This window comes from Cyprinodon tularosa, unplaced genomic scaffold, assembly GCF_016077235.1.
Source record: "Cyprinodon tularosa strain WSP-4 unplaced genomic scaffold, ASM1607723v1 ctg17, whole genome shotgun sequence".
In the NCBI taxonomy this organism is placed as follows: domain Eukaryota; kingdom Metazoa; phylum Chordata; class Actinopteri; order Cyprinodontiformes; family Cyprinodontidae; genus Cyprinodon; species Cyprinodon tularosa.
In genome coordinates this window covers 637,736-664,277 of record NW_024038531.1, presented here as the reverse complement: position 1 = coordinate 664,277, position 26,542 = coordinate 637,736, and the positions used below count along the sequence as shown (strand labels likewise).

The 26,542-nt window shown below is 37.6% G+C and overlaps 1 protein-coding gene across 3 annotated transcripts in view; it reads right to left on the bottom strand.

The window, feature by feature from the left end:
- The window catches only part of enox2 (ecto-NOX disulfide-thiol exchanger 2), a 321,929-nt gene that overhangs the window by 73,237 nt on the left and 222,150 nt on the right, over positions 1-26,542 (bottom strand). For all 3 annotated transcript variants that reach the window (XM_038281359.1, XM_038281357.1, XM_038281358.1), the window contains one exon: positions 10,556-10,711. In XM_038281359.1, the coding sequence (XP_038137287.1) occupies positions 10,556-10,711 (156 nt within the window). The remainder of the gene's footprint in view (positions 1-10,555; positions 10,712-26,542) is intronic.

Genomic DNA, 26,542 nt, shown 5'->3' with positions numbered 1-26,542 from the left:
AATACACCGTGCCTCATGTACATTCCCTGGTAATGGTTTTAATCATGCAGAAAGCTCCTCTGGATAGATAATTTTTGTTAATTTTACATCTCCCCATGTTGTCCAGACCATTGAAATACATATAACAATAGACCCTGCATCAAACCTAGCAAAAAAAACAAAACCGTGGAAATTAGTTCAATATTCAGCAAGTTAAAGTTGATTAAATTTGATTATATGCCTGTTCAACACATTGCACTGAGCGGAGGCCTTGACCACCCCAAGATGGCGCCATCAAATCACGTCAGCACCCATAGGGGAAATCGGTCAATGCGGGGTCTACTCTTATATGTATACACTGCAAAAACAATCCCGAAATAAGTAAAAAATTGCTTAAATTAAGTATATTTAGCCTTAATTTGAGCAGGTAAATAAGATGATTTGCCAATGGAATGAGTATTTTCACTCTTAAAATAAGATAGTTAGATAATATTTACTTGAAATAAGAAGATAAAATTGTTTTTTCTTATTTTAAAAGGAAATTGTCTTGTTCCATTGGCAAAGTGTCTTACTTACCTCCTCAAATCAAGGAAAAACACACTTATTTTAAGAAAAAATAACTTATTGAGATTTCTATTTTTTGCAGTGTATCTATGGTGCAGATAAAAAGTTTGTGGTGCATCACCACAAAGTCCGGCCACAACGTTGCTTTTATTTTATTGGTTACGCTATAGAGACTGAGCAAAAATAGCTTGAAACGACATTGAAAATATGACATGATTTAAATCCAACCATCGTTTACATTTGGTCAAAAAAACTGAAAGGTGAAAAGTCATAATTTTTAGATGGTTGCAAAGGCGTCGAAAACTGGGTTTGTAATGTCTTTTCAATATCTAAAGTGGGACAAAATCAGACCGACCAAACCCAGCCCAATTTTCAATAGTGATTTCTGGAATAAATCAAGACTATGAAGGATCGTCCAGATTTAACCCAAAAAACCAACGTCTAAATGATGTCTGGCGTTTGGGGGGAGTAATGGTTACAGCGAGCTATTCTGTAAATGTAAGAAAATGTATTGCCAATTATTTTAATGTTTGATATGAATTATAAAAATAAAATCTTATGACAATTTTAATGGTAACAATGGTAACAATTTTAAGATCTAAGAAAGATTGATTTAAGACATTTTAATACCAATTAAGGCCTTAGTTTTATATTGAAAAATTCAATTCCTTTTAAGACTTTTTAGGGATTTGCGGGAACCCTTTAAGAGTATGCATCAAAAATCGGCTCATGATCGTGTACAGTTTAAGAAATCTTTAATAAAGAAGTAAAGGCACTACTCTGAATGCTATCGAATTAGACTACACAAGATACACTCTGGGGGAAGAAGCTTTACTGACAAAGTTTGTTATTTCCAAACGAAATAAGGAGATGGGAAACTTTTTTATGACATGGAGTCTTTAGTTCATTTAGGCTACCAGACATTGAGAGAGAGTCAGACTATCAGAAGATTGAAGAAAGGCTGAGAGATTAAAGTACTTGTTTTATTTTTTGGGGCATTTAACCGCATTATGTCATGGAGTATGTTGGATTTGATCACCCTGGTAGCAATTTGGAAATCTCAGAATCAAGCCAAGGATCTCCTTTATGTTGGAGCTTCACATGGCGAATATTTTAAGTATTGCCACAAAGAACAGTAATTTGAGAGGGTATAGCCAGTAAAAAAAAAAAAAAAAGCAAAGCCTTTCAAAACCATTGATATGTTGAAAATAGAATGAAGGGAAGGACAGATGTAGAAAGGTTTTTAAAAATGGAAAGTTTTTTTTTTCTATGTGTTAAAATTAGTGCTGTCAAAATTATCGCGTTATTAACGCGTTAACGCGAGGCCATTTTAACGGCGATAATTTTTTTAACGTGAGATTAACGCTATGTGGTTTTATGGTGCAATTTTCCAAGTACATCCCGCTGCAGCCTGCGAGAAGGCGGGGCTATTTCCCCCCAGTCTATGCATTTCTCATAGGCTTCGAGAGCGGAGCTCCTCAAGGGAAAAAGACGCTCATACACTGGGTGACGCTAGTGCCTTTTCTTTAAGCCCCACCACCAACAAACAAGTTGAGTGTCTGGTAACTAGTAGCAACCTGAAATACGCTGAGAAAACAGATCCCTGAGGTGAAATGGAATCTTCTACGGCACTCTTGCCGTCTGTGTACGCCACAGGTCGGTATCGTGTGTGTGTGTGAGTGTGTGTGTTCTCATTTTTGTTAAGAGGCTGAAAAGTAACTTTCTAGAGCATAGACTACCTCCATCTAGTAATGTCGGTCTATTGATTTTGATGTATTGATTGAAAATTGTTCATTATTATCTTGGTTAATTAACATCTAATGTTAACTGTACTACATTTTATAGAAGTAGTGTAAAATGCTTGTCTTTGTTCAAAAGACTGTATTAACTGTAAAGACTGTCTTTTACATCAGCCTGTTTTCAGGGCCTTTTTTTTGGCTACATATTTGTTATTTTTTGCTACATGCCTCCCCATCTTCTTGCCATATGTTTCTATGGCATAAATCAGTATCTGTGACCTGTTTTCATTAAAAAAAAAAAGAACATTGGCACAAACCTAGCCTGTATGTATTTTTTTGTATGTCATCGAGAGTATTTAAATGATTTTCAATCAGAAAAAAAATGTGCGATTAAAATGCGATTAATCGCGAGTTAACTTAGGCACTGATGCGATTAATCGCGATTAAAAAAATTTAATCGATTGACAGCACTAGTTAAAATATTTTTTTGGCTGCCATAGAGCGAGAAAAGGCAAGACCATCAGCACATACTGTAAAAGAAAGGCTAAAATAAGAGAGTAAAACAAGGTTGCTTGGTTCAGCCACTCTAATGGAACATCCTGGACATGGCAATGAGGCAAGGAGAGTTATTCTGATTATTCTTTTCCTAAAAGTTTTACAGTCAGTGTAAAGAGTGAATTGTAAGGTACTTTTTGTTCTTTTTTTCAACCACAATCACCTTCTGACATGAGTGTGACGTCTATGTATAGAGGTTAATTTTAGAGCCTCAGGATCTTATCCTCAGAGAAACCTGCTTGTAAGAGGCCACACACTGAAATCGAAACGATCTACAAATCTAATTTTGAGTCACTAGCTCGTATGCAAACTTTTCAAATTGTTGGAAATGGTTAGAAACCAACAGTGTGGTGATAAAAACAGACTTAACCAAAAATGGCAGTACCAGCACTATGAAGGGGGAAGTCAGTAAAACTGATTCTGCAGCCTTAAAAGTCAACGTATTGACAAGATATTCATTCTGGAGCTAATTCAAAACCAAACAGATGTAGGTGGTGTTGTTTTTTTTAGAGAAAATAAATACCTTAATTATGAGACATTCAATAAATATTTATAAGCAGAAATCAACTTGAAGAAGTCAGAGCTTTATCTAACTAGGTATTAATAAAAAAAAAGTAACACAAGAAGCAATTCTTTGCTCGTTTATGGCAGAGGATTTAGGCCTCGTCTATATGAATTTGGGTATATCTGCCTAAATATCGGTTGGATGGGAGTCCCTTCCACATGAGGCAGCAGCAAAACCAATAGCTAATTAATAACTAATTACTAATTACTAATTACTAATATCCACTCCCAGAGAGTCTGAAGATGTCCCTTTGGCGTTTCAGTGCGGAAAAAACAGAAACAAGCAAATGAACATAGGACTCCCCTCACCCCTGATTTGGCTGGACAAACACCGTCAAGCCAAAAAGTTTACAGATGTGTTTCCGAATCTATTCAATTTATAGTTGACTTTATTCCAACACATCTTGGTCCTCTATCGTGTACACCTCTTTTCTGATTCCTGTTATGGTGGTTTTCCTCTTACTCTTCTTCCCTCCTCTATTTTCTTTACTTTTGTGGCAGCATTACTGCGCCCCTAAATGGCATGGTATAAGTATTACAGTGCCCAATATGGCTCCTCCAGCTTGTCTAGTTAAAATTTTATGCTTTTCTGTGTGGATACCGCTTTTGGCTGTAGTGTTGGCTTTCACTTATGATAGAAATTGATGATGATGACGATTGTAAGAAATGGGTGTAAACAAAGGGCTAAAAGTTATGCATAATTTTATCTCAGGGCGTCCTGAGTGAGATGCTTCACCAGAATAAATTCCCTTTTTCTGTTATCCTCACTGATCTGTATTTAGTCACTGGATATTCGATTGGCTGTAGTAGTACATGTTGCTGTGAAGTCACCAGCCGCCATATTGGTACTCCCTAGTTAGACTGGTCACAATGTAACCAATACATACGCTACAGCATCCAACAAAGATGATTTTCTCATTCCAGGGGGGGGGGTCTTAAGACTTCCAAAATTAAAAATAAAATCATCACTTTGACACACACTTGGTGTTCCATAGCACCTGTAGGTTACTGCTACTTACGGGTAAAAAAAAATAGGCACATCACATTGCATATTCAGTATTTACAAATTCGTCACAACAAAATTTACTTACTATACTTAGATATTAAGAATATTACACACACACCCACACTATTTGTTGATGTGCCAAACGTGCTAAATTTATGATATACATATAACATACACGTATTGATTGCATTGTTACGGTAATTACATAATATTTTTAGATTTTACATCAAAATATAATTACATGTCTGTTAATGCTACAGTATTTTTCCATTTGCAAACAGTGTATGCAAAAATATATATATTATTTGCTTGTGAAATGTATTTACACAGCTACACATGTCCGCATGTTTATGGCGCGACTCCGTGAGACTAAGGAGTACGAAGATGGCGGCAATTGACTTTAGTTTTTTCGGCTTATCGATTATCCAGTGGATTAATAGAGATCAATGGTATTCCTCAGTAACATTTACATCATTATGTTAATCCTGATTGGCTATTAATGATTGTGACCTCAGCATCATCTAGCCTTTAAGTAGCCTGCACTATAAAGCGTCTTCTCACTTCAGACCTTGTCACTCTTTGAATGCTATGAATGAAAACAGAACATTACCCTCTAATATATTCTGTTGTTCTGAGAGCCAAACAGAAATGATGACAATTTACATGTGGGGCGAACAGACGAACCAACACATAAGTGTGAACTGCTGTTCTTCTGGCCCCTTTCAAGACTAATTTGTTTGGAGAGACGCTGCAAGGATCTGCAGACCCTGACAGCACATCTCTGAGGGCCACCGAGCTGCACTATCAATCCACCACCATCGTAATGGAAGGCACTTCCCTCTGGGCGTTTCACATGCTGGTTGTCTACCTGTTCAGTTAGTTGACTTTCATGAGAGAAGTCAGGTCTGGATGATTCTGCCTAGCTGCTGAAAATACCTGGCCTTGAGATTAGCTGTTTTTTCTTTTTTTTAAGAGCCAGAGAGGTGACAGCAACAAACATATGGAGCGGAGATGGGATAAAAACAGAACAAATAACAGGCTGGAAGGAAAGAAACCAGGGAGGGGAAAGGTGAAAAAACAAAAGGTTTACTATGGTCAGGATGGTACCTATGATCCAAATTAATACTTTTCCAGTTTAAATTTTAAAGGATCCTGAGCCCAAACTGCGTCTAAAGCTTCTATCCTACGTCAAAAAATGATCATTTAAAGATTTAAGTAAAAAAATAGTCTAAAACAAATTGAACAGTCTGTTCAACCTCCCATTTATGCATGCACATCACGGCACAAAGAACACAGGGAAAAAGTTTTACTTGTTTAAGAGATGGATTGTGACAGGATTTAAAGTTCTGGGGATTTTCTAGACAAGCTGATCCTTTATTTAACCTCAGGGTGTGTAACTTCTCCTAAAAAAGTTCATTTCTCTTCAGTCTCCTGGGAACTAAGCAGAAAGAAATGTTTGCAGCTGAAGTCAACATTAATTAGCTCATTTTACCTGCAGTAAATTGTTCAACAGTTCATCAAAGTGAAAAATACAAACAAAAAAAGAGTTAAACAATAATAATGGCTTTTACAGAAATTTAGGTAAATTCGTTCTGTGCCACCATGTAGCTACGGTATGATTTCAGAAATATATTCAGTTTTAAAAAAGACAAGGAAATCCAAAAACAAAGGTAACATCAATCATTCTCCATAATTAGAAAAGAGTTGGAGAGTTAGAATCTAAATGACAGGCTGGGCCACGCATCTCTAGACAAATTATACAGTAACGCATCTCTTAAAACTCCCAGTTTGTCTCTTTATTACTAGCAAAGGAAATATCTGAGTTGTTTTACGACTCAAACACCAGAGATATTTTAAGGATTAAATTTAATACTTAAAAAAAAACATTCAAAGAAACAAGCCAATATCTGGAAACTTGTGTGGAGTTTATAATCTTTGTAGCAGTTGTTGTGCCATAAACCACGATAATAATTTGGACATTGAGAACCAATGTCCATGTTTCATCTAAACATGATCACCAGAGAAGAATATGTAGTTTTGATGATAAAACAGCTGTGAGATCTCTCTTCTTTGCTCTGCAACCCCCTTTTTTAGCCAACTTGCTCCACATGGCAACCCCCCAGAGGTAGGACTTGCCCCCCTCTGTGTTGAGAACAGTAAAAGACCACAGCACATAAGATTTCACTCTCTTTCCGGTTGCCTGGGGTTTCACATCGGAAGAGACAAAACCATGGCGCCAGGCCCAAAGGCCCAGATCTCTAGAAAAATCAAGGATAACTCATGATGGTTGACTTTTCATAACGAAATTTCTGTAAAACAGACTTTTTACAACACATTTCTCTTGAGTTTCCGAACTTACAGAGTCGGACTAGAGGAGAAAGTTTCGTTGGTGTTGGTGTGAGCTGCATGGGACAAAGGACAACCCCCCCTTTTTGCTGTGAGTCTGCCCTGCTAAGCTGCTGCTGGATGAAACTCAAACCTTTCAAGCGGACATGGACAGAGTTTGGCAAGTCTGGCACAATTAGGGACAGAACAACGATATGTCTTTTAAAGATGTTGATCATTTCATGCGTTTACCGATGAGTAAAGACAAAGCTAACAGGATGGACTGCATTCTACTCTATGCTACAGTAATATGTCTGGAGCTGTTGTTGAAGCTTGGAAAAGCTTTATTTCAATAAGAGTTTAAACACTGATATAACATTAGTGTTCATGTATTCCTCATAAGCTCATTACATTTCTATTACCAAGTATGACCAAGAGTCATTTAATGGAAAACTGATGTCTATTCGCTGCTAGCTATTTCAAAGAGGGTAAAGAATGATTTGACTCAAGGTTATTGGTTCCCGATTAAGCAAATTTAATAAAACATAATGTTTTATTCACCTCATGGATTTGCATTGTGAATTGGTTTGAAAGCATTCCAATTTCTCTAAGTTAGTGAAAAGCTACTTTGATCATATCCTAAATTCTCCCAGATAAACTTTGGTTTTCAAACTCAAAATCCATCTTAAACTGTAATATGGTTTTCAACCATTTTTCCCCTTCCTCCTTGTACATAATAGTTTAGTTTCACTACTTTTAGATAAGAGCGTTAAACTGAAATATGTTTGACTTGGAGCTGAATGATTTATCTTAATAAACTCTTATATTTTGAACAGAACTTGCGATGAATTTATTCCATGTATGTGCATAATTAACTGTTCATGATTAGTGCTTGAATCACTCTTTCATTTACTGTTCTAACACACAGCTAGTAAGGCGTGTGTTCATAAACAATATATGACAGTCCGAATAATATCTGATTATAAAAGATATTTGCCACCCGTACCGGGGAGGGCAATAAACTTCTAAAGGTATCAGAACATAATATGAATGCCCAGCTGGCTGGTAATTGGATATAACAGTTATTCACAACACAGTGGATCATGAGTAGGAGGGGCGTTTCCTGGACCAGGGAACATTGGAGGCTGAAAGAGGTTTTTATTGAAGCCCTCTTGAGCATCCAGGCACCTTGTTTAAAGCCAAACACTGCATAATGTACAGCCTGCTATATATAAACCTCTAGACACGTCATTTGATTTAACCCGTAAATATCAGATCATCAGATTTGAAAAAAAAAAAAAATCTTTAGAAAGAACTTATTGCCCCTCATGGATGAAAAAAAGATGAGTGGTGAAAGCAGTATTCAATTCTTACAAAAAATTATTGGCTCATATTGTTTTCTTGCACCCTGCATGCGTTTTTTTTTTTAAATATAGACCACTATAATCTACATATGACGGCTAAACTAGACTTGTTTATTTTTTATTTCTATCCTCTCCATTTTGATTATTTGATTATTATTTGAAAAAGAACAAAGTTAATAAACATTCAGGGATGACTAACATAGTATTTTTTCTTTTTAGTTATACTGAGGCTGATGCAACACCTACAGAGGTCTTTCTTTATCTTCTACATCTTTCCTTAAAGAAAAACATAGAAAAGATTGGTTATTTTAACTCTTAATTAACAAAAACTTAAGTTTCATGGTTAAATCAGTTTCAACAATTACACCCACTTCAATGCTTTAATCATTTAAAAACTGCCTCATAATGCCATGACAATACTGAACTTAAACTAAAAAAAAATATTAATCAATTTTATGATAATAGATGAAACCAACATCCTAATTTGATGGATAGAAAGAGATAGAAATATCCCAACAAGGTCTAAGTGCCTTTCTCATCTGGGTATTTACACATAAATAAACAATAAGATAATAAAATATTAATCTTGGATATAACATAGGGACTTCTTTGGTTGAAATTAAGTAAAGTTTTAAACCAACTCTCATAAGGTGGAAGAAATAAAATGAACTATGAGCAGAGTTTCTCAGAGTTTAATGCGCGTCACACCTGTAAAAAAAAAAAATTGTGTGATTTGAATATAGCCCAGCTCTCTTACTGCGATCACATTGGTAACTGTGCATTGCAGTTGGTCTCAACAGACAAAAGACAGCAGGCCTTCTTGTACTGCGTACTGCCCAGTGTTTACATGTAAACAGAACCAGACCATATTTTCATCAAATGGCTTTGAAAATGTGGGAAATAAAGTTTTAAACCAATAGCTGTTTTTTTCCCTTTCCCCTTTGTGATTAACAGTTTTTATTGTTGAATTGAATTTTAAACCTTTAAAGGTATAGTGGAGGATGTTATTTTTCCGGGTGGATCATCAAAATAAGTGGTCCTCCTAATTGTCAATCATTCTGGTGATATGTTTAGATAAGGTTGTCCTACTGGCTCGTCCTCATTTAGGCTACGTTCACACTGCATCCTGAAGTGACCCAAATCTGATTTTTTTGCCCATATGCGACCTGGATCTGATCTTTTCATGGCTGTCTGAACAACACAGATCCAATTTTTTCCAATCCGACCCAGGCCACTTGGCTATGTGGTCCTGAATCCGATACGAATCTGATCTTTTCAAATGCGACCTGTGTGTGAACGGCCAGGTTGGATTCATCCGACCAGATTCATCAATACCAGACAAAGGTCACCATTCTGGGTCTTGCTACACAGAAGCGGCAAGATAAACAGCGACCATGGCAGATGATGATGCGGGGAGCAGTATTTATGTTTAACCATATTTAAAAGAATGAGTTTGTATGGTTGGAAAAGATTGGTAGATGCGCGCCGGCGCTACCATTCATGTTTACTTCCGTAAACATAGAGCACGCTGGCCTGTGACGTCATTGCATCCTTTACTGCGCATGCGGGACATTTGCGTTGTATGACTGCAGTTCACACAGGAGATCACATACAAGTCACATATATATATATTTCACAAAAAAATTGGAATTGAGCATCAAGGCCTGCAGTGTGAACATAGCCTTACACTTACCTGTGGTGAGTCTGACAAAGTGGACAAATTGGGAACCTTCTTTAGGAAAGTAAGGTTGTTTGAGCAACTTATAAACAGAGCGTGCAGGAGGAAAATGGGGTTATGCATGCTCTCGCACGTATTTAATAGGCGTTCCCTCACGGGAGCGGGTAGAGATTGTGCATATGCATTTTTTATTTTTTAAAGGGCAGAGGGCGGGTCTTTTCAAAAATTCACGAATATCCTCCACTGTACCTTTAAGCTTTGTCTGATTTAAGCTTGATATGTTGCAATCATGAATCAGCTGCCTGCTATTCTAACCAGGATGGCATCCTTGGTGGCACGTTCTGCCCACTGCCAGCCAACACAGAAGAATTATTATCTTCCTTCTTTCTTTAACATGTCAACTTTCTGCCCCTCCCCCACTTGCTGCTGAACACTTCCCGTCTATTAGCTGAAAAACAGCTAGAGAAATAAATCCAGGTGCTTAGATTAATTAGTAGTTGTTGATTAGAGTAAATGGCCATTAAAAATGCATTAAAGTGAGCACTGAATTTCTAAAATAAAAATCTGACATAATCCACAGAAGTTATTCATTCCTTTGAATGAATAACTTCTGAACTTCTGGCTTTATCAGCAGTGGATGCCCTTATTAGGATCTCTGCAGCCTCATCATGCCCTCCTCTGGGCTCTTTTCTTTTAGCTCCAGCCCAGTGGTGAGTTCAGCACATGGCGTCTCACATGTGGCAGCAGCCTAATGTAGGATTAGAACTGCATTGTGGCTTACTGGGGTTGGGGGGGAAAAGGGTGCAGCTCTTGCAGTGGATGATCTCCTTCACGACTGGTACGTCCTGGGAGACGGGTGCAGGCACCATGCCGAGGCCAGGCATCATTGGATTTATGGGGGTTATCCCAGCCATCATACCAAGGTTAGGATCAAAATCTGAAAGCAAGAAAGAAACAGAAATGAGATCAAACAAAAATCTTCTCAAAAAAACCCCAACAAAAAACGTGTTTATTATCATTTCAACCCGTACAGAATATGCTCTCATTTCAAATTGTTTGTTTTTTCTTCTCTGTAAATCTTTAGCCAACATCAGTGACCCAGCAGCAGCCTACACTTAATGGCAAACACAGCCCCCTCATGAATAAATCATCTGTTAAACAACATGCATATTTTAAGACGTTTTCACTGAGTCACTCCTTCTCTGTCACCCCAGCTGTTTGAATGATGAACTCACAGATAATGTAGTTGGGTCTGAAACCTAAATCACAGATAAGATTTATTTGCAATATTGATTTACACAGCAGTGGGTAAAAAACATGAACCCAAACACAGGCGTATAAACGATGGTAGCATCCAAAGCTGCCACACACGCTTTTAAGTGCATCTGTGTGCCTGTAAGGAATGAAGTGAAATGCAAATGACTGAATCCTGGACCATGTGCCTTGGCTTCACCTGCAGAGGATTTGGAGCTGACATTTATTCGACAGGTTGCTTAATGCACACGCACCTGTGTGTGAGCATGCAGCAGCACAAATCCTTCACCAGAAATTATATGCACACTGCAATGCCCTCGATATGAGGAAAAAGAAGAAAAAAAGACTTTCAAGAACATGGTATTTGCTGACTGAGTGAAAGTCGATGGAATCAGTATCATGATACGCATAAATAAAAACTAACATGATGAATCAGACTTATCAGAAAATTAATCTTTAGATGATTTATGTTAGCATGGCTGCAAAATGCAGGTGTGGGCTATTAAACAGAGCATGCTGGGTAATAACAGCGGGGAGAATGAGACCCTCAGGGTTTCAATATTAGACTAAATAAATTCAACATGCTAAAATGGTTTCATAGAACAACTTAACTTGGTAAAAAAACAGAAAAATAAAACAGGAATAAAATTGTAGTTCAAGTCAAAATGAATTTCATGATACTCTACTGTTTGTTTAATTGGATTTTATGTTCAAAACCAACCCACGTGGTGCATAACTGTAGAGGAAGGTAGACAGTAAATGTTTCTTCTGTAATTACATCCCCTTGGTCTGATATGCCTTAATGAAATCCAGCGCAACCAATTGCTTTCAGAAAGTCACCTAACAGACTCCAGCTGTGTGTTATTCTCAGCATAAAGGCAGCTGCTCTGTGAAGTCCCAAGAGCTATGTTAGAGAGTACCAAGAAAAAACAAAAAAATAAAACAAACAAAGCTGCAAGGAGGCCCACTGGTAACTTTGGACAAGCTGCCAGGATGCACAGCTCAGGTGGAAGATTCTGTCAACAGGTATGGCATTATTTAAAAAAACAAACAAAAAAACTGGAATTTTCCATTAGGATTGAGTATATAAGCTCAACACATTTACTAAACTGCTTATCTTCATCCAGGAAAGGTAGAAGTATCTTCTTAATTTGGCTTTGGGACAAAAATCTGTCCAATCGGGGTATTAGTGTCACTTAACATCAAAGGTCTTGTCTTAAATCATGAAGGTCTCATCACATTGAGCATCTTGAGTTATTACACTGTTGTTCCCTGAACCGTACAAATTGTACCACGAAACAGGCTTAAATTGCAAGGCAACCAGACAGCTGCCATGACCCACATGACTGAGAAAATACACAAGCAAACTGATTTAAAAGGATGGTCCAATAAAAATACAGACAAGGAAACCATTTTACAATTATTGGAATGACATACAAATTGATATTAAGATTGTTCAATGTTTCAATAAAATCAAATGTTTACATAAAATGTTAATGGCTTTCCTTTGTTCAATAATTATAACCTTTCAAAGGGTTCCTTCTTACATTTGAACATCTGAGCTCGGATTTGTTAGATTTTGGGCCTATTTGCACCATTTCCACCTATTTCCGATTTTGTAAAATAACTGCACATATGAATTGTGATTTGGGGATTAAAGATGGTTCTGATTGTAAAAATGTCAAGTCCAAAGATAATTTTCAAGTAATTTCTTCAATATCCTAGGTACCAAAGTAGAACACTTATATCTTACAATAATTTGTGTAAATATTGGGTTTTAATACCTGTAAGTTTCTCAATGCAGCACAGGCTGCAGCTTTAAATTTAATCATGTATAAAATAAAAATGCCACAATGATTTATTTTTTTTCAATCTTCAAAAACGTAATATGAAGTCTAAAGCACATTTTGTTTACTTTAAAACATCTGTTAGATTCGGTGCTCTTTTGGGATCATAGGTCTAGTTTAAAACCCTAGAATATGATTATTTTGAGGGTAAATAAAAAACTGAAAATTGTCCCCTGCTTTCATTTTCATTTGCTTCAAAAACCTGAGCTCAGAGATAAATTTTGTGACTTAATTTGCTTATAAATCAATGTTAAAAAAGCTTAATTTCATTAAGATAAATTAAGAAAAAAAAGTAAAATGTAAACATTTTCTAATTCCCTGTGCTCTGCTTTTTCATGCTTATTATAGCTTGGAAAATTATAAATTGAACTTATAGATGTATCCTCTTAAACGGGCCTGAAATATATTAGTAGGCGTTGATTATTTTACCCCTTTAAACATGAAAAAAGTCAAAGAAAATATTTATTTAGCATCAATTTGGCTTATATTGATCCAGAAACCTCTCCTGAAAACCAATTTCCTTTAAGCACACTGCAGCAGAAATAAATTGATGAGTTAAATCACAGAGAGTTCGAAAGAATAAAGAAATATGCACACTTCTAAAGACACAGATTAGAGAGCCTGGGAAGGACAGGATGAAATACATATATTAAGACAGATAAAACTGGCTGAAGGACAAAACTGAGAAGGGGGCAGACATTAGAAGTATGTTATGGGAAAAAATGAGGCCATTAAGATTAACAGAAAATGAATGAAAAAATGTACATCTATACTGATGGCTTCAGCATCAGTCTGTAACCAGGTGTGAGAGAAACTGGGATAAGTATCTTTGTTGCTATGGCAATTGATTGCTTCTTCTTGTTATTGTAAAAAAGAGAGAAGAAGGATAGAGGGTAAGAAGGAAGATAAGAAATGGTGGATTAAGAAAACTGAAACATCCACAGCCTGAATGCAAAATGTTTCGCTTAAAGAAGAAAAAACAAGAAAAAGTAAATAATAATGGATTCCAACAGCAAAAGCAGTGATGTGGGAGGTTATCCAAAGAAAACATTGTAAACAGACCTTGGAAGAAACGCTTTATTGTGTGACACATTGCTGCTCCAGTGGTATAAAGAGGATATATGCTTATGAGTTTCTACATCGATAGAAAGCAAACTAGATTTCAGAGCACGTGGAGAAAACGATCTGGTTACATCAGGGTGCTATTTCACAGCGGTGCTGCTCATTTCACCACTAAAGAGAGTGCTTGAGTGTTGGTGTGTGTGTTCCGCTGTGTATTTATCCCTGGCCATTAAAAGCTTGAGACCTGAAGCAAAAATGTAGCCAAGCTGTGTGTAATAAAGGAGATTATTTACTTCTTCCTCTGGATTTCCAGCCTCACCACCGTTGTCTCATCTCCATTTTCAACAAAATAGCCAGAGGACACATTTCATCACTGACAATCCATTATTTTTCTCTCCTTCAGTCACAACTCATTATAATGCATGCTGTAAGTGGACACAGATGAGCATGTAGTTTTCTGCATAAATAGCTTCTCTTCCTGTTGGAATTTGCTGCTGGGATCCAAATTTGAATTTTGAAATGGTTAACATTTCAGGCGGCAGCGCGTGAATGATGACACGCAGCTGTTTTCACTTTTTTTCTGTTTACAGCTTTGGTTTATACTGATGCTGCTGTCAGCTGGGTCTGGTGGGTCATATAATGAAAATAAAAGTAAGACAAGAAGGATTTTAAAGTTGCTGATCTCCTAAAAAAGGCAAAAAATAAAACTGTTATACTGTGTCTGTATGATATTCAGCTCTCAGGCCAAAACATTGTTTCCAGCAGGTTACAGACTCACTATTTTATGTCCAAGAAGAGGTCATTTGATCTCACAAAGTTGTCTCCAAAAAGTTTTAATGACTTGAACTAAAAACAGAGAAAAACAAAATAGGAAGCAAGTGACCATCTCAATAAAGGCAGGTGTTTGGACAGCTTGCTGCTCTGCAGCATACCAGCATCTCCTAAAGGTAAATGTCGTATATTTTCTACATGTCACACTCTGCCTCTCTCTTACAAACAATCTTTGCAGACAACGTTGACTGCAGTGAAATTCTGCCCAGAGCGCACCACTGTCATCCAATAGAAGGAGCATGCATCCACTTGCAGGTTTGTCTGTTTAACTAACCTTGGCGGTTGGGTTGGGTACTCTTGCATTTGAACCGATACCAAAGCTGTGCCTGGTACCTGAAAATTGGTGTCAATACTTAATTGTAGCCATAATCTCTACCATGCAAACATGTTCTCAAACCCTAGGCTTACCTGGCTGTAGATAATGAGTCGCTAACAGATGCTAATGGTGCAGAATGCAGGAGTTGTAACCTGGTTTCTTCCTGTTAAAGGGGAGTTTTTCCTCTCCACTGTCGCTACAAGCATGCTTAGTGTGAGGGATTGCATTTGAGTCAATGAGACGGTGCAATCGACTGGTTTTCCTTAGATAGAAGACTTTGAATCAATTTGACTGTATGATCTGGCTGAACCTTAAAGTGCCTTGAGATGACATGTTGTGAACTGGTGCTATATAAATAAACTGAATTGAACCTTGGATCTGAGGCTGTTAAAAAACTGTTAAATCTTGAACTTAACCAGATGCTTCCTCAGGTTCGAAGTACCACCACCCCTGGTCTTATACTTTGCTTTACAATATTATAGTGGAATCCTCCGTCCAAACATTTACGGTTAGCCATGCTTGAGCTTTGTTTACTGTAGCTGTGCCTTCTACCATCATAATGCTCTTGTGCGTAGAGTAGGGCTGGGCGATAATTCAATAACGATATATATCGATCGATAGACGTGTGGCGCGATAGAAAAAAAAGAGGGTCGATAAAAGTTCGATAAAAAAGAAACGCAGTTTTCGTTCCTTCTCATTGTAGCCTAGCATGTAGGTTTATGCTAGTCACTGCTTCCTCCCAACCAATCACAATCGCGGACCCAGGCACGCCGTCACCAAGCGCCGCCCTCTCAAACAACAACACAGAGCACATGAAGATGTCGCAGCAAGGAGAGGCGGAGGAAATTGTTTCAAAGAAGGGTTTTTGTAGTTTGGCAGTATTTCGCTCATGGCAAGTCGGACCAGAAACAAACCACAGTCATCTGGAAAATGTGTCGGGAACCAGTGAAAACCAGTCTGATAACGAAACCAACTTTTTTTTATCATCTCAGCCGCTCACAGCCGCAGGAGTACGAGCTGTGTAGGCCCCGGCGCGGCTCTCCTCCGAGGAATCTTCGGAAAATATATATATATTTTCAGTTCTGGGCAGTTTCCCACATAGTTCTAACAGTTGAGAGAAAAATGCTGAGGGGCCAGAAACTTCAAAGTAATAACTCAGGTTAAAGCAGGAAACGGGGGCGGCGGCGGCGGTGGGGGGCATTTATTTATTTGTTATATTTATTTTGGTCACTTTTCTGGTCAGTTTAGTTTATTCTTTGTCAGTATTTAATAACATAACTCAGGTCTCTTAAGTTATTTTTCTTTAAAACAATTCTGTAATGGTTAAAAAAGTTGGTTAAATAAAGATTTAATTCGAAGTCTGTGTTTGTGTTTTTTATTAAAATTAAATCATTTAGCAATATTATAAAAAGTCCAGGCAGAGCTGCACATAAAATATGGTTTCAAATCTTTTCAATAATTATCGACATCGATCAATATGCATTTTTTTTTATCGATAAGCTTTTTTTCTATATCGCCCAGCCCTAGCGTAGAGTGTTGTGTTAGCTATGTTAGCCATGGAAAATCGACCAGTCTTCCAATCCCTCTCTGTCACAATGAAGGTACTGGTACCATTTGATTTGACATAAATAGTACTAATGGAATTCGGTCAGAGAGTACCAACTCTGGTACCCATTCCTACTTGGTAGACTGTATGATACAGAAAGCTGAACAACAACATCAGCACCGGCGGCCCTGGGTCCACCAGAATCAATCCCAGGAGCAAAATGTTTTCTCTGCTGTGCTGGGTTTCTCTATGTAACACAAATATCCTGTCCTTGAATTGGTTAATGTGATGGGAACTGCCAGAAAAGTTTAAAAGTTTGAAGAAATTTGCCGCGCTCTATCCGCATGTCCTCCGTCCCTTTGGGTGCTCCACTTCGCTCTAATCGCCCACTGTGAGGCATTTGCATCACTTACCCTTAATTCTCTCCTGAAGGGATTGTCTAGTCATTTGATTTATGCTATTAAATAAAAACATTTAATATAAAAAAAACAAAATTTATTGGGTTTATATGCAATTCAAGAAATCAATGTACTTGCAAAGTCTTTAAACTCTACCAATCAGTTTTTTGTAATAAAGTTCATAGAGTTTTCATGAGGTTTATGCACTACCATTTCCTTTTAAATAACTTATCAAAGAATTTTAGGGTGAAGATCCTGTTTGTTTTTTTTGGCACTTTACAGTATATTTTGTTTGTTCCAGAAGGATGTAATTATGTCCCAAAAAAGTAATCTTAACATGACTATTTAAAAAAAATATATTTTTTTGTTTTTTTAATGGCTTTATGAGAAGGCACAAACAGCTCTAAAATTTCTCTTCTAGAAATGCTGCCGTTTCTGCAGCGGGTCTTTGCATAGACAGGCAGTGATTTGACGCACTGATAATTCAGCTCATAACCATTTTTCTTTCTGTCTTTTCTGGTCCCGGTCAATTATGTGTGGGCAAAACTAATATAAAGTTGTTCTGCTTCATAAACTAAGAGCATTGCTTTGAATGCTGTTACCAAATGACAAACATCATGGTGGTGTGCCACTGTGATTGTCTGTTTAAAGGATTGTTATAGCTCATGGAGGTCACCAATAGCACAATATTCAGGGTTATATGGTGAACTCCATTCTAATACTTGGATTCAGTGATATTGTTTATTTTCTCCACATTTACAATCACGAGATTCATCACTTTGCATGCTAAATTTTAAAAGCAGTACAATGATTTAAAAATATGAATGAGTATGCCTGGTTGGATGGTTACCAAGAAGAAAGTATATTCTGTTTAATAAAGTAATGATAGCACATTATTTATAGAGCTTCAGATGAGTAAACCACAAGACAATTTCCTCTTGGCTTATGAAACTGAAGTAGAAATGTTTTTCCACTTCATACCATGGTGATGATTGAGGCTTTGTTCAGCACCACTGAATCTGGCTTCCTCTCAGTCACTGAGTCCAACATGAACTTATCTATAGCTGATTTTAAACAGCAAAGAATTTTAGGGTCAACTGTGGGGCTGCCTGTCTTTAGGTCATCTGATATTTAGCCCAAATAAGGCTGCCGACATATGCATCAAATAAAGCCTTATGGCCAAGTTGTGCTGAATACGAAAAGATCCCACACACGGCTGCAAACATTCAAGCGTTGAATGTCAAAACCCTGATCTCAGCTCGACTGAAATGTTAAGGGATCTTATGGAGATGTGTGCAGAGACAGATATCTGTATACCTGCTGTATGTGTAACAGTCCAGTACTAAACCTCAGGCCTTCTGTCAGGTTGGGCAAATATCTTAAGATGAAATACTCTATTCTGCTGAGGTATGAATTGACACAGCAAAATGTTTATCAGCTTGACTGGGTATTAAATATTAAATATTAAAGCAACAACAACAAAAATATTAAAGCAACAACAACAAAAAAAACGATTTCACAGCAAAAATTAAAATGACCTGCAAACTATGAAATTTGACAAGCAAACGATAAAATTACACTACCCGACAAAGATAAATAAATGCATGCATAAAAAATGTTGAAAAGAAGAAAAGCTGCAATAATTAAAGATAGACAGCAGGAAAATGGAAACATCTCATGCGGGATGTGACCCTACAAACAGCGACTGGATCCTAAGAGGTATAAAGCATTAAGAAAGGATTCAAAGGAAAGCCTACTTTTTCTTTTCTTCCTCTAGATGTCTTATAGAAGGCATCTTATTTATGTTTTTGCTGAGGGTCTGGTCCACTGGCATTCATTTCTATGTTCTGGTTGCATATGTGTTGATGATCGTCGCTTTCCCTATACGGTGCTGATATGGACTTTTAATAACTTGCAGCTGTTTTTGCTGATTTCATTTTCCTTAGAATGCATCTTGTGTGGTTATTAATCTTATTTTCATATTTGCTGGTCTCACTGTTGAGTTATCAGACCTTTCGAATGTGTTGTGAAATCATGAACTCACATTCCATTTGCATCCCTCGTCCAGTGTCCTATCAAACCAATAAACATCTTCACTCAGTGATATCTTGTCTATTGTGTTGCCAAACAGACATTTGACATTTTTCTGAGGACATTACTTCGTCTTAATTTTTAAACTGTGATGACAACATGCAAACTGGAAAGCACACAAAATTTAGAATTATAAGTTGGAAAGGTGGAGCAACACAACCGTATCTGGCTTCAGGATTCATGATTGCCACTATGTGCATCAAGACTTGTAACTGTTGAAGGTTTTAAGCAATTCTTTCTTTTTTATCTGACATAAAGTCCTTTATAGACACTACTACAATACTACCTTTTTTTACCCCATGAACAAAGCACCATGTTGTGGTCATACTTGAACACTAGTGGTATCTGGACCATTATCACCTCTGCAATTATGTCACTTTGTCTTCCCAGGTAGGTGGTTTTACAGTTTAATCCTCCTCAAAGCTTTTAGAAAAATATTCTGTGGGGTAATAGGACAAAAGTGTCATAATATCAGGCCAAGAAATAAACATGTTGGTAGTGTGAAGGTTCTTTGCAGTTTATTGAACTAGACAAGCAATGGGTGATAAAAATATGGATTCTGCTTTCAAGCAGAAGCTCATGAATCTTGTTACTGCAACAGAAAGGGGATCCAAACCAGAACCCAGAATCTACTGCTGAATAAGTTGATGACCAAAATAAGTAAGCAGTAGCCAATGTTGAAACTTAAATCAGATTAAATTGCTGTGGCTTTACCTTATATTGCTTTTAATGCTTGAATAACCTTAAAAGTCTGGATGGCAAACGTTTCCCCTCTAGAGTTACACCACAGTAAACTTTTACCAGAGCTGTAAAGCATTTGAACTTCTAAGAGGTACTCTTTATTTGTCAAACAGGTATTATTTACAATATAGCACTGTCTTATTTAAGGAAACTGAATACACGTTCTATAATTCTGTAGTTCAAAGAAGGACATTCGCAACCTAACATAGCAGATATACTTCTAGCAATCTATCTATTTACCAAGGTACTTATTGCCTTAGTGTTTTCCACTTTTACAGACAAAATGAAACAAGACATTTTAAATTTAGGGAGCAAATTAAATTTGCACCCAGCAGCAATTTGCTACTGACCCGTCAGTAGCTGCATCTTTAACTCCTGTGTAGAAAGTAGAGTATGTCCAAAGGATTAGGATTGAAACAGTGAATTCTTAGCCAGCAGCTTTTGAAGATATTCCTGGATCACAGGAGTACAAAGTTCAAATACTAAGCATCGACAGAACATAAACAAACTTTTATTGCCAATTTTCCTTTATGGCTTTCTGCTGAAAGTGGCTGAAATAACTATATTGCTTTTCTTAGTAATGCTCACCTATATAATAGGATAATCTTGGATAATATTTTACTTGTCTTATTTATTTACTGTCATCATTTACTGATTAACTTTAATAAAGAGAGCCCTCCGAAACCAACTGAATTACAACACATCAATAAGCCTTTAAAATCAATTGATCAATGCTGTAATGAGGTTTTGTACTGATTCTGTGGGGGAAGGAATGAGGGTAATAAGCAGCATCTACAAGTAAACATAAATAGATTATACACAGACAGGTGCATGCACTCAGTATATAAAGCTAGAGAGAAAAATTCACAAAAGTAAATAATTTTGTGAAGAAAATTAAAGATAATCCAAAGGTGTCAGTGAAATGAAAGATTAGTAGAAAAACTCTCTCCGTTACACATTTGACCACACAATACAATTACTGCAACCACAATCACATCTGCTAGGTTTGTAGCAGCTGAGGTCTCTGGGACATAATGTTCTTGGGAATATGTGTTGTATTTAAATTAGTTAACAACCATTTAACTTTTTGAAGGTTAAATGGTCCGCTCGCCGCCTTCAGCTTCACTTATTAAGGAAACTGTTGGACTAAAATTGTGGGACTTTCCAAACTAAACATTTGCCTCCAAAAGAAACTCATCAGTGAAGTAATCAATGTATGCGGGTCTCTACTACTGATGCCTATTGAATAATTCACAGTATATATAAGCTGTACTGTTAGCCATAATTCTTTGCGGTTATAGTGAGAGAGGAGGGATGTGTTACTCTGCCTTTGTAGGAGCTCCACAGAGAGGTAAAGAGCACAGAGCTTCTCTTGAAGGAGAACAATAAAAGAAACCTGGGGGAGGTTCCACCCACACGTGGCCACATATCCGTCTGATCCTTTTTACCGCGCTTGTCAATGAACTTCACTTTGTATTTTCTGTCAGGTTGGAAAAATGAAACTCGCAAATACCTCTTCTTTCTTTGAAATGTGCCTAGGGACACGTATATAGCTGCCTCTGAGATTATTACACTCATTCCTTTTCTTTCTTCTTCCTTTTGATCATGTCCTTTTGATTTTAAACTCTGTCCTGGAGGTCTATTCAAAGTAATTGCATTTTGAGTAGCCAGTAAATCGGGAGGTGAAGATAGGGAAAAAAATGTCAAAAAAGGGACTTGATTGTGTGAAGCCCACAGCTATTAATGTCATCGTCTTCACTCCTCCCCTTTCCCCTCCTCTGATTTCCAGGGTAAACGTCGCTCCCAGCTATCTGCAGTGGGTGGGAGGTTGAAGGGAAGACATGCAATTGCTGCAAGGGGTTGTGAATAATATTCTCTAATGAGGCGCGATAGCCATGCCACCTGGAACTCTGCCAGCTAAAGCTTTTCACAATCTCTGCCAGGAGTCACCATCTCTGTTTTTTTCATTTAAACATCTCCAGCCTCATTTCTTTTTAGTGCAACCTTTTGGATGCCTTTGCCTGCAGGGCAAGAGAACAACTGTCCTTCTGTCACGCCACTGTGTGAATTTATTACATCTAAATAAGAATCAATCTCTCTATATCTCCCAGTAGAATCTTTATTCTGTGTCCGACACATAAGGTTTAACTATACCCAGCCTTCAGCGGGAAAACATGGCTGTCGTAAATGTAGTAGCAGGCTCAGAAAAGTCCTATTTTAGTATCCGTAAAGCTGCTGTTCCATTTCTTTTTGACGTACCTTATGCTAGAGGTAAGGAAATCTTCTGCCTAAATTCAGCCACCTTCCGTGACCTGATCAGATAAGTTTTCTGGTAAAGCAAATAAGGAGAAATCATGGTAATTACACCATGTAATAGCAATTTCTGCAGTGTGCACATGTGCTAAAGTCTACTGGAACATCAAATTAGCATTTCCATAAGGTTTGTCTAAAGAGAGAACTATGAAAACCTTTTCTGTTAGATGATTGTATTTACCTTAGACCCCATCCAGAAGATGAAACGGTTCCCAAAAAAGTCTAAACTTGCACTGCAAGCTGGATTGTCGCGAGATTTGAGTTTTCAGTTTCACAACAAATCCATTTTGAAGACTCCCGCTAAGGCGTCTGTCTCGTAAACACCAGCGGGTCAGACCCATGACATGCCAGCAGTGTTTTTGATGACAGAAGGGCCTTGCCAGGGCAATACAAAAAGAGCTATGCAGGAGAAATCACCTGTCGATACAGCAATTGACTCGGTTTAAGCTTAAATAGTGATAATTTCTCATTTAAAAAGGACAAAGAGAAGCACTTTGTGCATTGAAAAAGTTTGATTTAGCAGGTTACCCCTCTAGTTGAGAAAACACTCAAAAAGCTGCAGACGAATCCTACTGTGATTACCATGTCTCCATTGGTGGCTCTCATGGACCAAGTTGCCAAAGCTATTGAGTCTGAAATGTCATGATTCCCTGCTACGATTGGCTGAAAACGTATTATAGAAGGCAGGTACTAGCTGGCACGTCACCCAATCAGCTCAAAGTATTATACTAAACGTCCCTCCTTTTCACAGACAGACTGAATGTCAGCCATCCCAGATTGATTACGTAGAACTTAACACAGTTTTACACATATCAATCTGGGTAATGCCAGGTAAAAAAAAAAAATCATCACATAGTGTGGAAATTTAACACAGGTCCTCAAGCAATAAATTTCTGTGCTTTTTTACTACACATCTAAACCCTGAGATATTAACTTTAAAATAACTTCCAAAAGTATACATATACTCATTCATCTGAGAAGAAGACTTTCAACCACTGAGTGAACACTGCACTGATCAGGCCATGTCACACTTTGTGCTTGTTTTAAAAATTGGCTTTCATTCACAATGTTCTCAGAACAGAGGTTACCCATGCTGCGTTTACACCTTTCTTTTCTAAACAGGTTTCCCGTCCAATTAAACTTCCAATAATATGCTTTGACTCTGAACAGCCACCTTTTTAAACAGGGACAATTTTAGGGTTGTTATTCTTTTGGTGGTTCTCAACCACTTATGACTGTGTAGCCAATATTTATTTATTGGTCATATGTAATGTTATTGAAATCTGAGGTTTCATCATCATCAATTCAGCTCCTAATATAAACACAATAAGTACTTTAAAAGCATTTATCTGTATATAGCAGATCTCAAGCACATGACAGGTTATTTAATCTCACATTTCCGAAAAAATATAATTCTTACTCTATTCGCATTCATTGGGATGCATTGATGACGTTAACCTAGGTAAACACCTGTGTGGGAATGATCCATTACGCTCTTAAAATGATATAAAAACAACTTTATCAATGAGTACCTAATGAGCATGACATTAACCTTCCACATATTTCCTAGAGTACAGAGCATTCAGGTTTGGTGCGACTGGAGAACAGCTGAGGGTGAGTGGGATGTAACAGACAAAAGGGATGCTTGTTTATTCAGTGAACACTTGACAGCGCCTGGAAGCTGCTTATCTATTCTCCAGAGTGTCTGAGCACATGTGCATCCATGCAAAACTAGGTGTATCTAAATTAATTCTGATAACTTCAAAATATATGTGTACAAAGCTTAGAGCTTTCCTTGTGGTGGGCTGTGACTGCGACAGCAAACACTTTAATAATTTTAGGTTCAAGAAGTTAAACAGCCATAGATGTGCATCAAATCTTTTTTAGCTGAGGCTGACATTCCTGCTGGGTCCTGTTGCATATTGGGGTGTTTTTAAATGAAGTTTGTCTTTTAAACAACTCTATTTGGCAAATTTCTGAATGTTTTTACAAAAAATAAACCCTCTTGTGTTTTTATGGCATTGCATTTTTCATAATACAAGTGATCTACTTTTTTACAATAAAAGCTACTTTAATGAAGCTTAAAAAAAAAGAGAGAGCAAATTCTAAAACAGCAAAACTATTACAATCTCTGTTCCCAAAGGATTTACATAGTAGTAAGCTGGTGATGAAAATCAAATTCATCCTCAACCCATCTTTATCAAAGCAATGTGTTAGCACAATGCTAGGGATGGAAGACATCAACAATAGCTACGTTTACATGCGCAAAATTTCCCCGATCCGATCCAAACCTTGGTTGATCGGAAATTCAAAATCTCCGTTTACATGGATACTAAATGAAATGATCCGATCATGACGTGTGTATACATGTACCAAGCGTTGGATCAGATTAAATCTTTTAAGCATGCACAGAACTTCCTGCCAAACTTGGCAGTTCTGTCTGCTTCTGGTTTTTGGGAGGCCTGAGAAACGATGCGCTCGGAGCGAGCGGAAAGAAAAACGGAGAGAGGAGGAAAAGAGCGCTTGGCAGCGAAATGTCCGAGAGAAAATGTAGAGAATGAGCGATTGAACCGGCGTGGGAGAGCGAGTGGGCTGTGGAGAGAGAAAAGAGGAAGAGGAGGAGGATAAATTCCTGCTTCCTGCAGCTTTAAATGAACTTGAGTGTATAAGTCGGCGTTCCTAGACTCCTCCCACCATGTTGTTCACAACAAGAGCGAGAGCGACCGGTGGTTTCCTGTTGTTGACAAGGCGGAAAAACGTCACGCTGACGTCACACACATGCGCAGTGAAGATTATTTTACTCTTAAGATCCGAATGGGTGTTTACATGGACGCCAATCGGAATGGCGATCGGCAAAAACAACCTCTCTCTTTCGGAATTAAATTTAGATCCGATCGGACCGAATCGGATTAGAATCTTCAGTCTGACATGTTTACATTAAACATTTTTGATCTGATCAGGCCTTCAATCCGATTAGTTGTGTCCATGTAAACGTAGCTACTGACTTTAAAGCAGTCATGATGGAAGTTGTTGCTGCTGCCCATAATTCTGAGACAAGTTATCGGGCCATTTCTGTTCTTAAGTAATTCATTCTACAGTGAAGATTAACTGGGTAAAAACTATTTTCCCATGTTATTCTAAAGAGACGGTCTAAATTTCAACAGAAGACAATAACAAACACACTGAAAAGGGCCCTGAAATCGAAGGATTGATGGTTCAGGCCCCGGCTCCGACTTTCAGTGTCGTTGTGTCCTTGGGTAAGACACTTCACCTGCATTGCTTACTGATGGTGGTCAGAGGGCCCGGTGGCGGCAGTGTACGGCAGCCTCCCTTCTGTCAGTGAGCCCCAGGGCAGCTGTGGCTACAATGTAGCTTGCCTCCATCAATGTGTGAATGTGTGTGTGAATGACTGAATGTAGTGTAAAGCGCTTTGGTCAAGTCTCCTTGAAAAAGCGCTATATAAGTACAGGACATTTACGGGCCATTTAGAAAGGGTTATTAGCAGAAAAAAGTTTCTTGCAAAAAACATGTCCGCCTATAATTTTGGCTTGTTTTGGTTAGAATCTTAACAACTTGCATTGATTTTGTCAATACACGGCAGCAATCTACAACAGAATGGTTAAAAATAAAACTGTTTTGAAGCCCAAGCCTCAAACTGCATTGGACCAGAATAGAGTTGGGCTAATCTAAATTAACTTAGCATTGTTAGAAAGATGAGCCTGATAATCAAGAAAATCCTGCAGGAAGCAGTACTTGAAGTTATTGCTGCTAAAATATGTTTCACTGGGCGCTGAGACGTACTGAGGCGAACTTTGTTTTTCATTCCTTGCTTTTCTACTTTAGTCAATGACATGTTGAATCTATGTTAGATTTATGGATTAAAGGGTGGATTCCCTTTTTCTAACAATATACACTTGGTGTACTATTTGAGTCAGGGGTTTATTTCTCCTTTAGAAGAAGTCATTTTTCCTTCAGCTGTGTTTACATGGTGATTCATTTTGTACCTTTGAAACACAGATACTGTGATATCACTGGGAAACAGTGCTGCCCCTTAGGTCCAGCTAAATCTTCAAGTTTAGATGGACATAAATAGAATATCAGACGTCAGTGAAAGATAAAGTAGTACTGTTTATGGAAAGGTTGGTGGCAGTGTACAAGATGGTGTTTGAGTGGAGAACAAACCCCAAATGACAAGTGGAACATGATTCAGCACATTTCCTTTGTTCCACTCTCTGCTTAGTCCCTGTTAAACTGCACTGAGCTTCAGTCTCATGATAGCTTGTTTTTTTTCTAACATCACATTGGCATGAGTTTCTTTTTTATTTACATAGGCTGTATCATGCAAAATAAACTTTTTTTTTTAGGATTT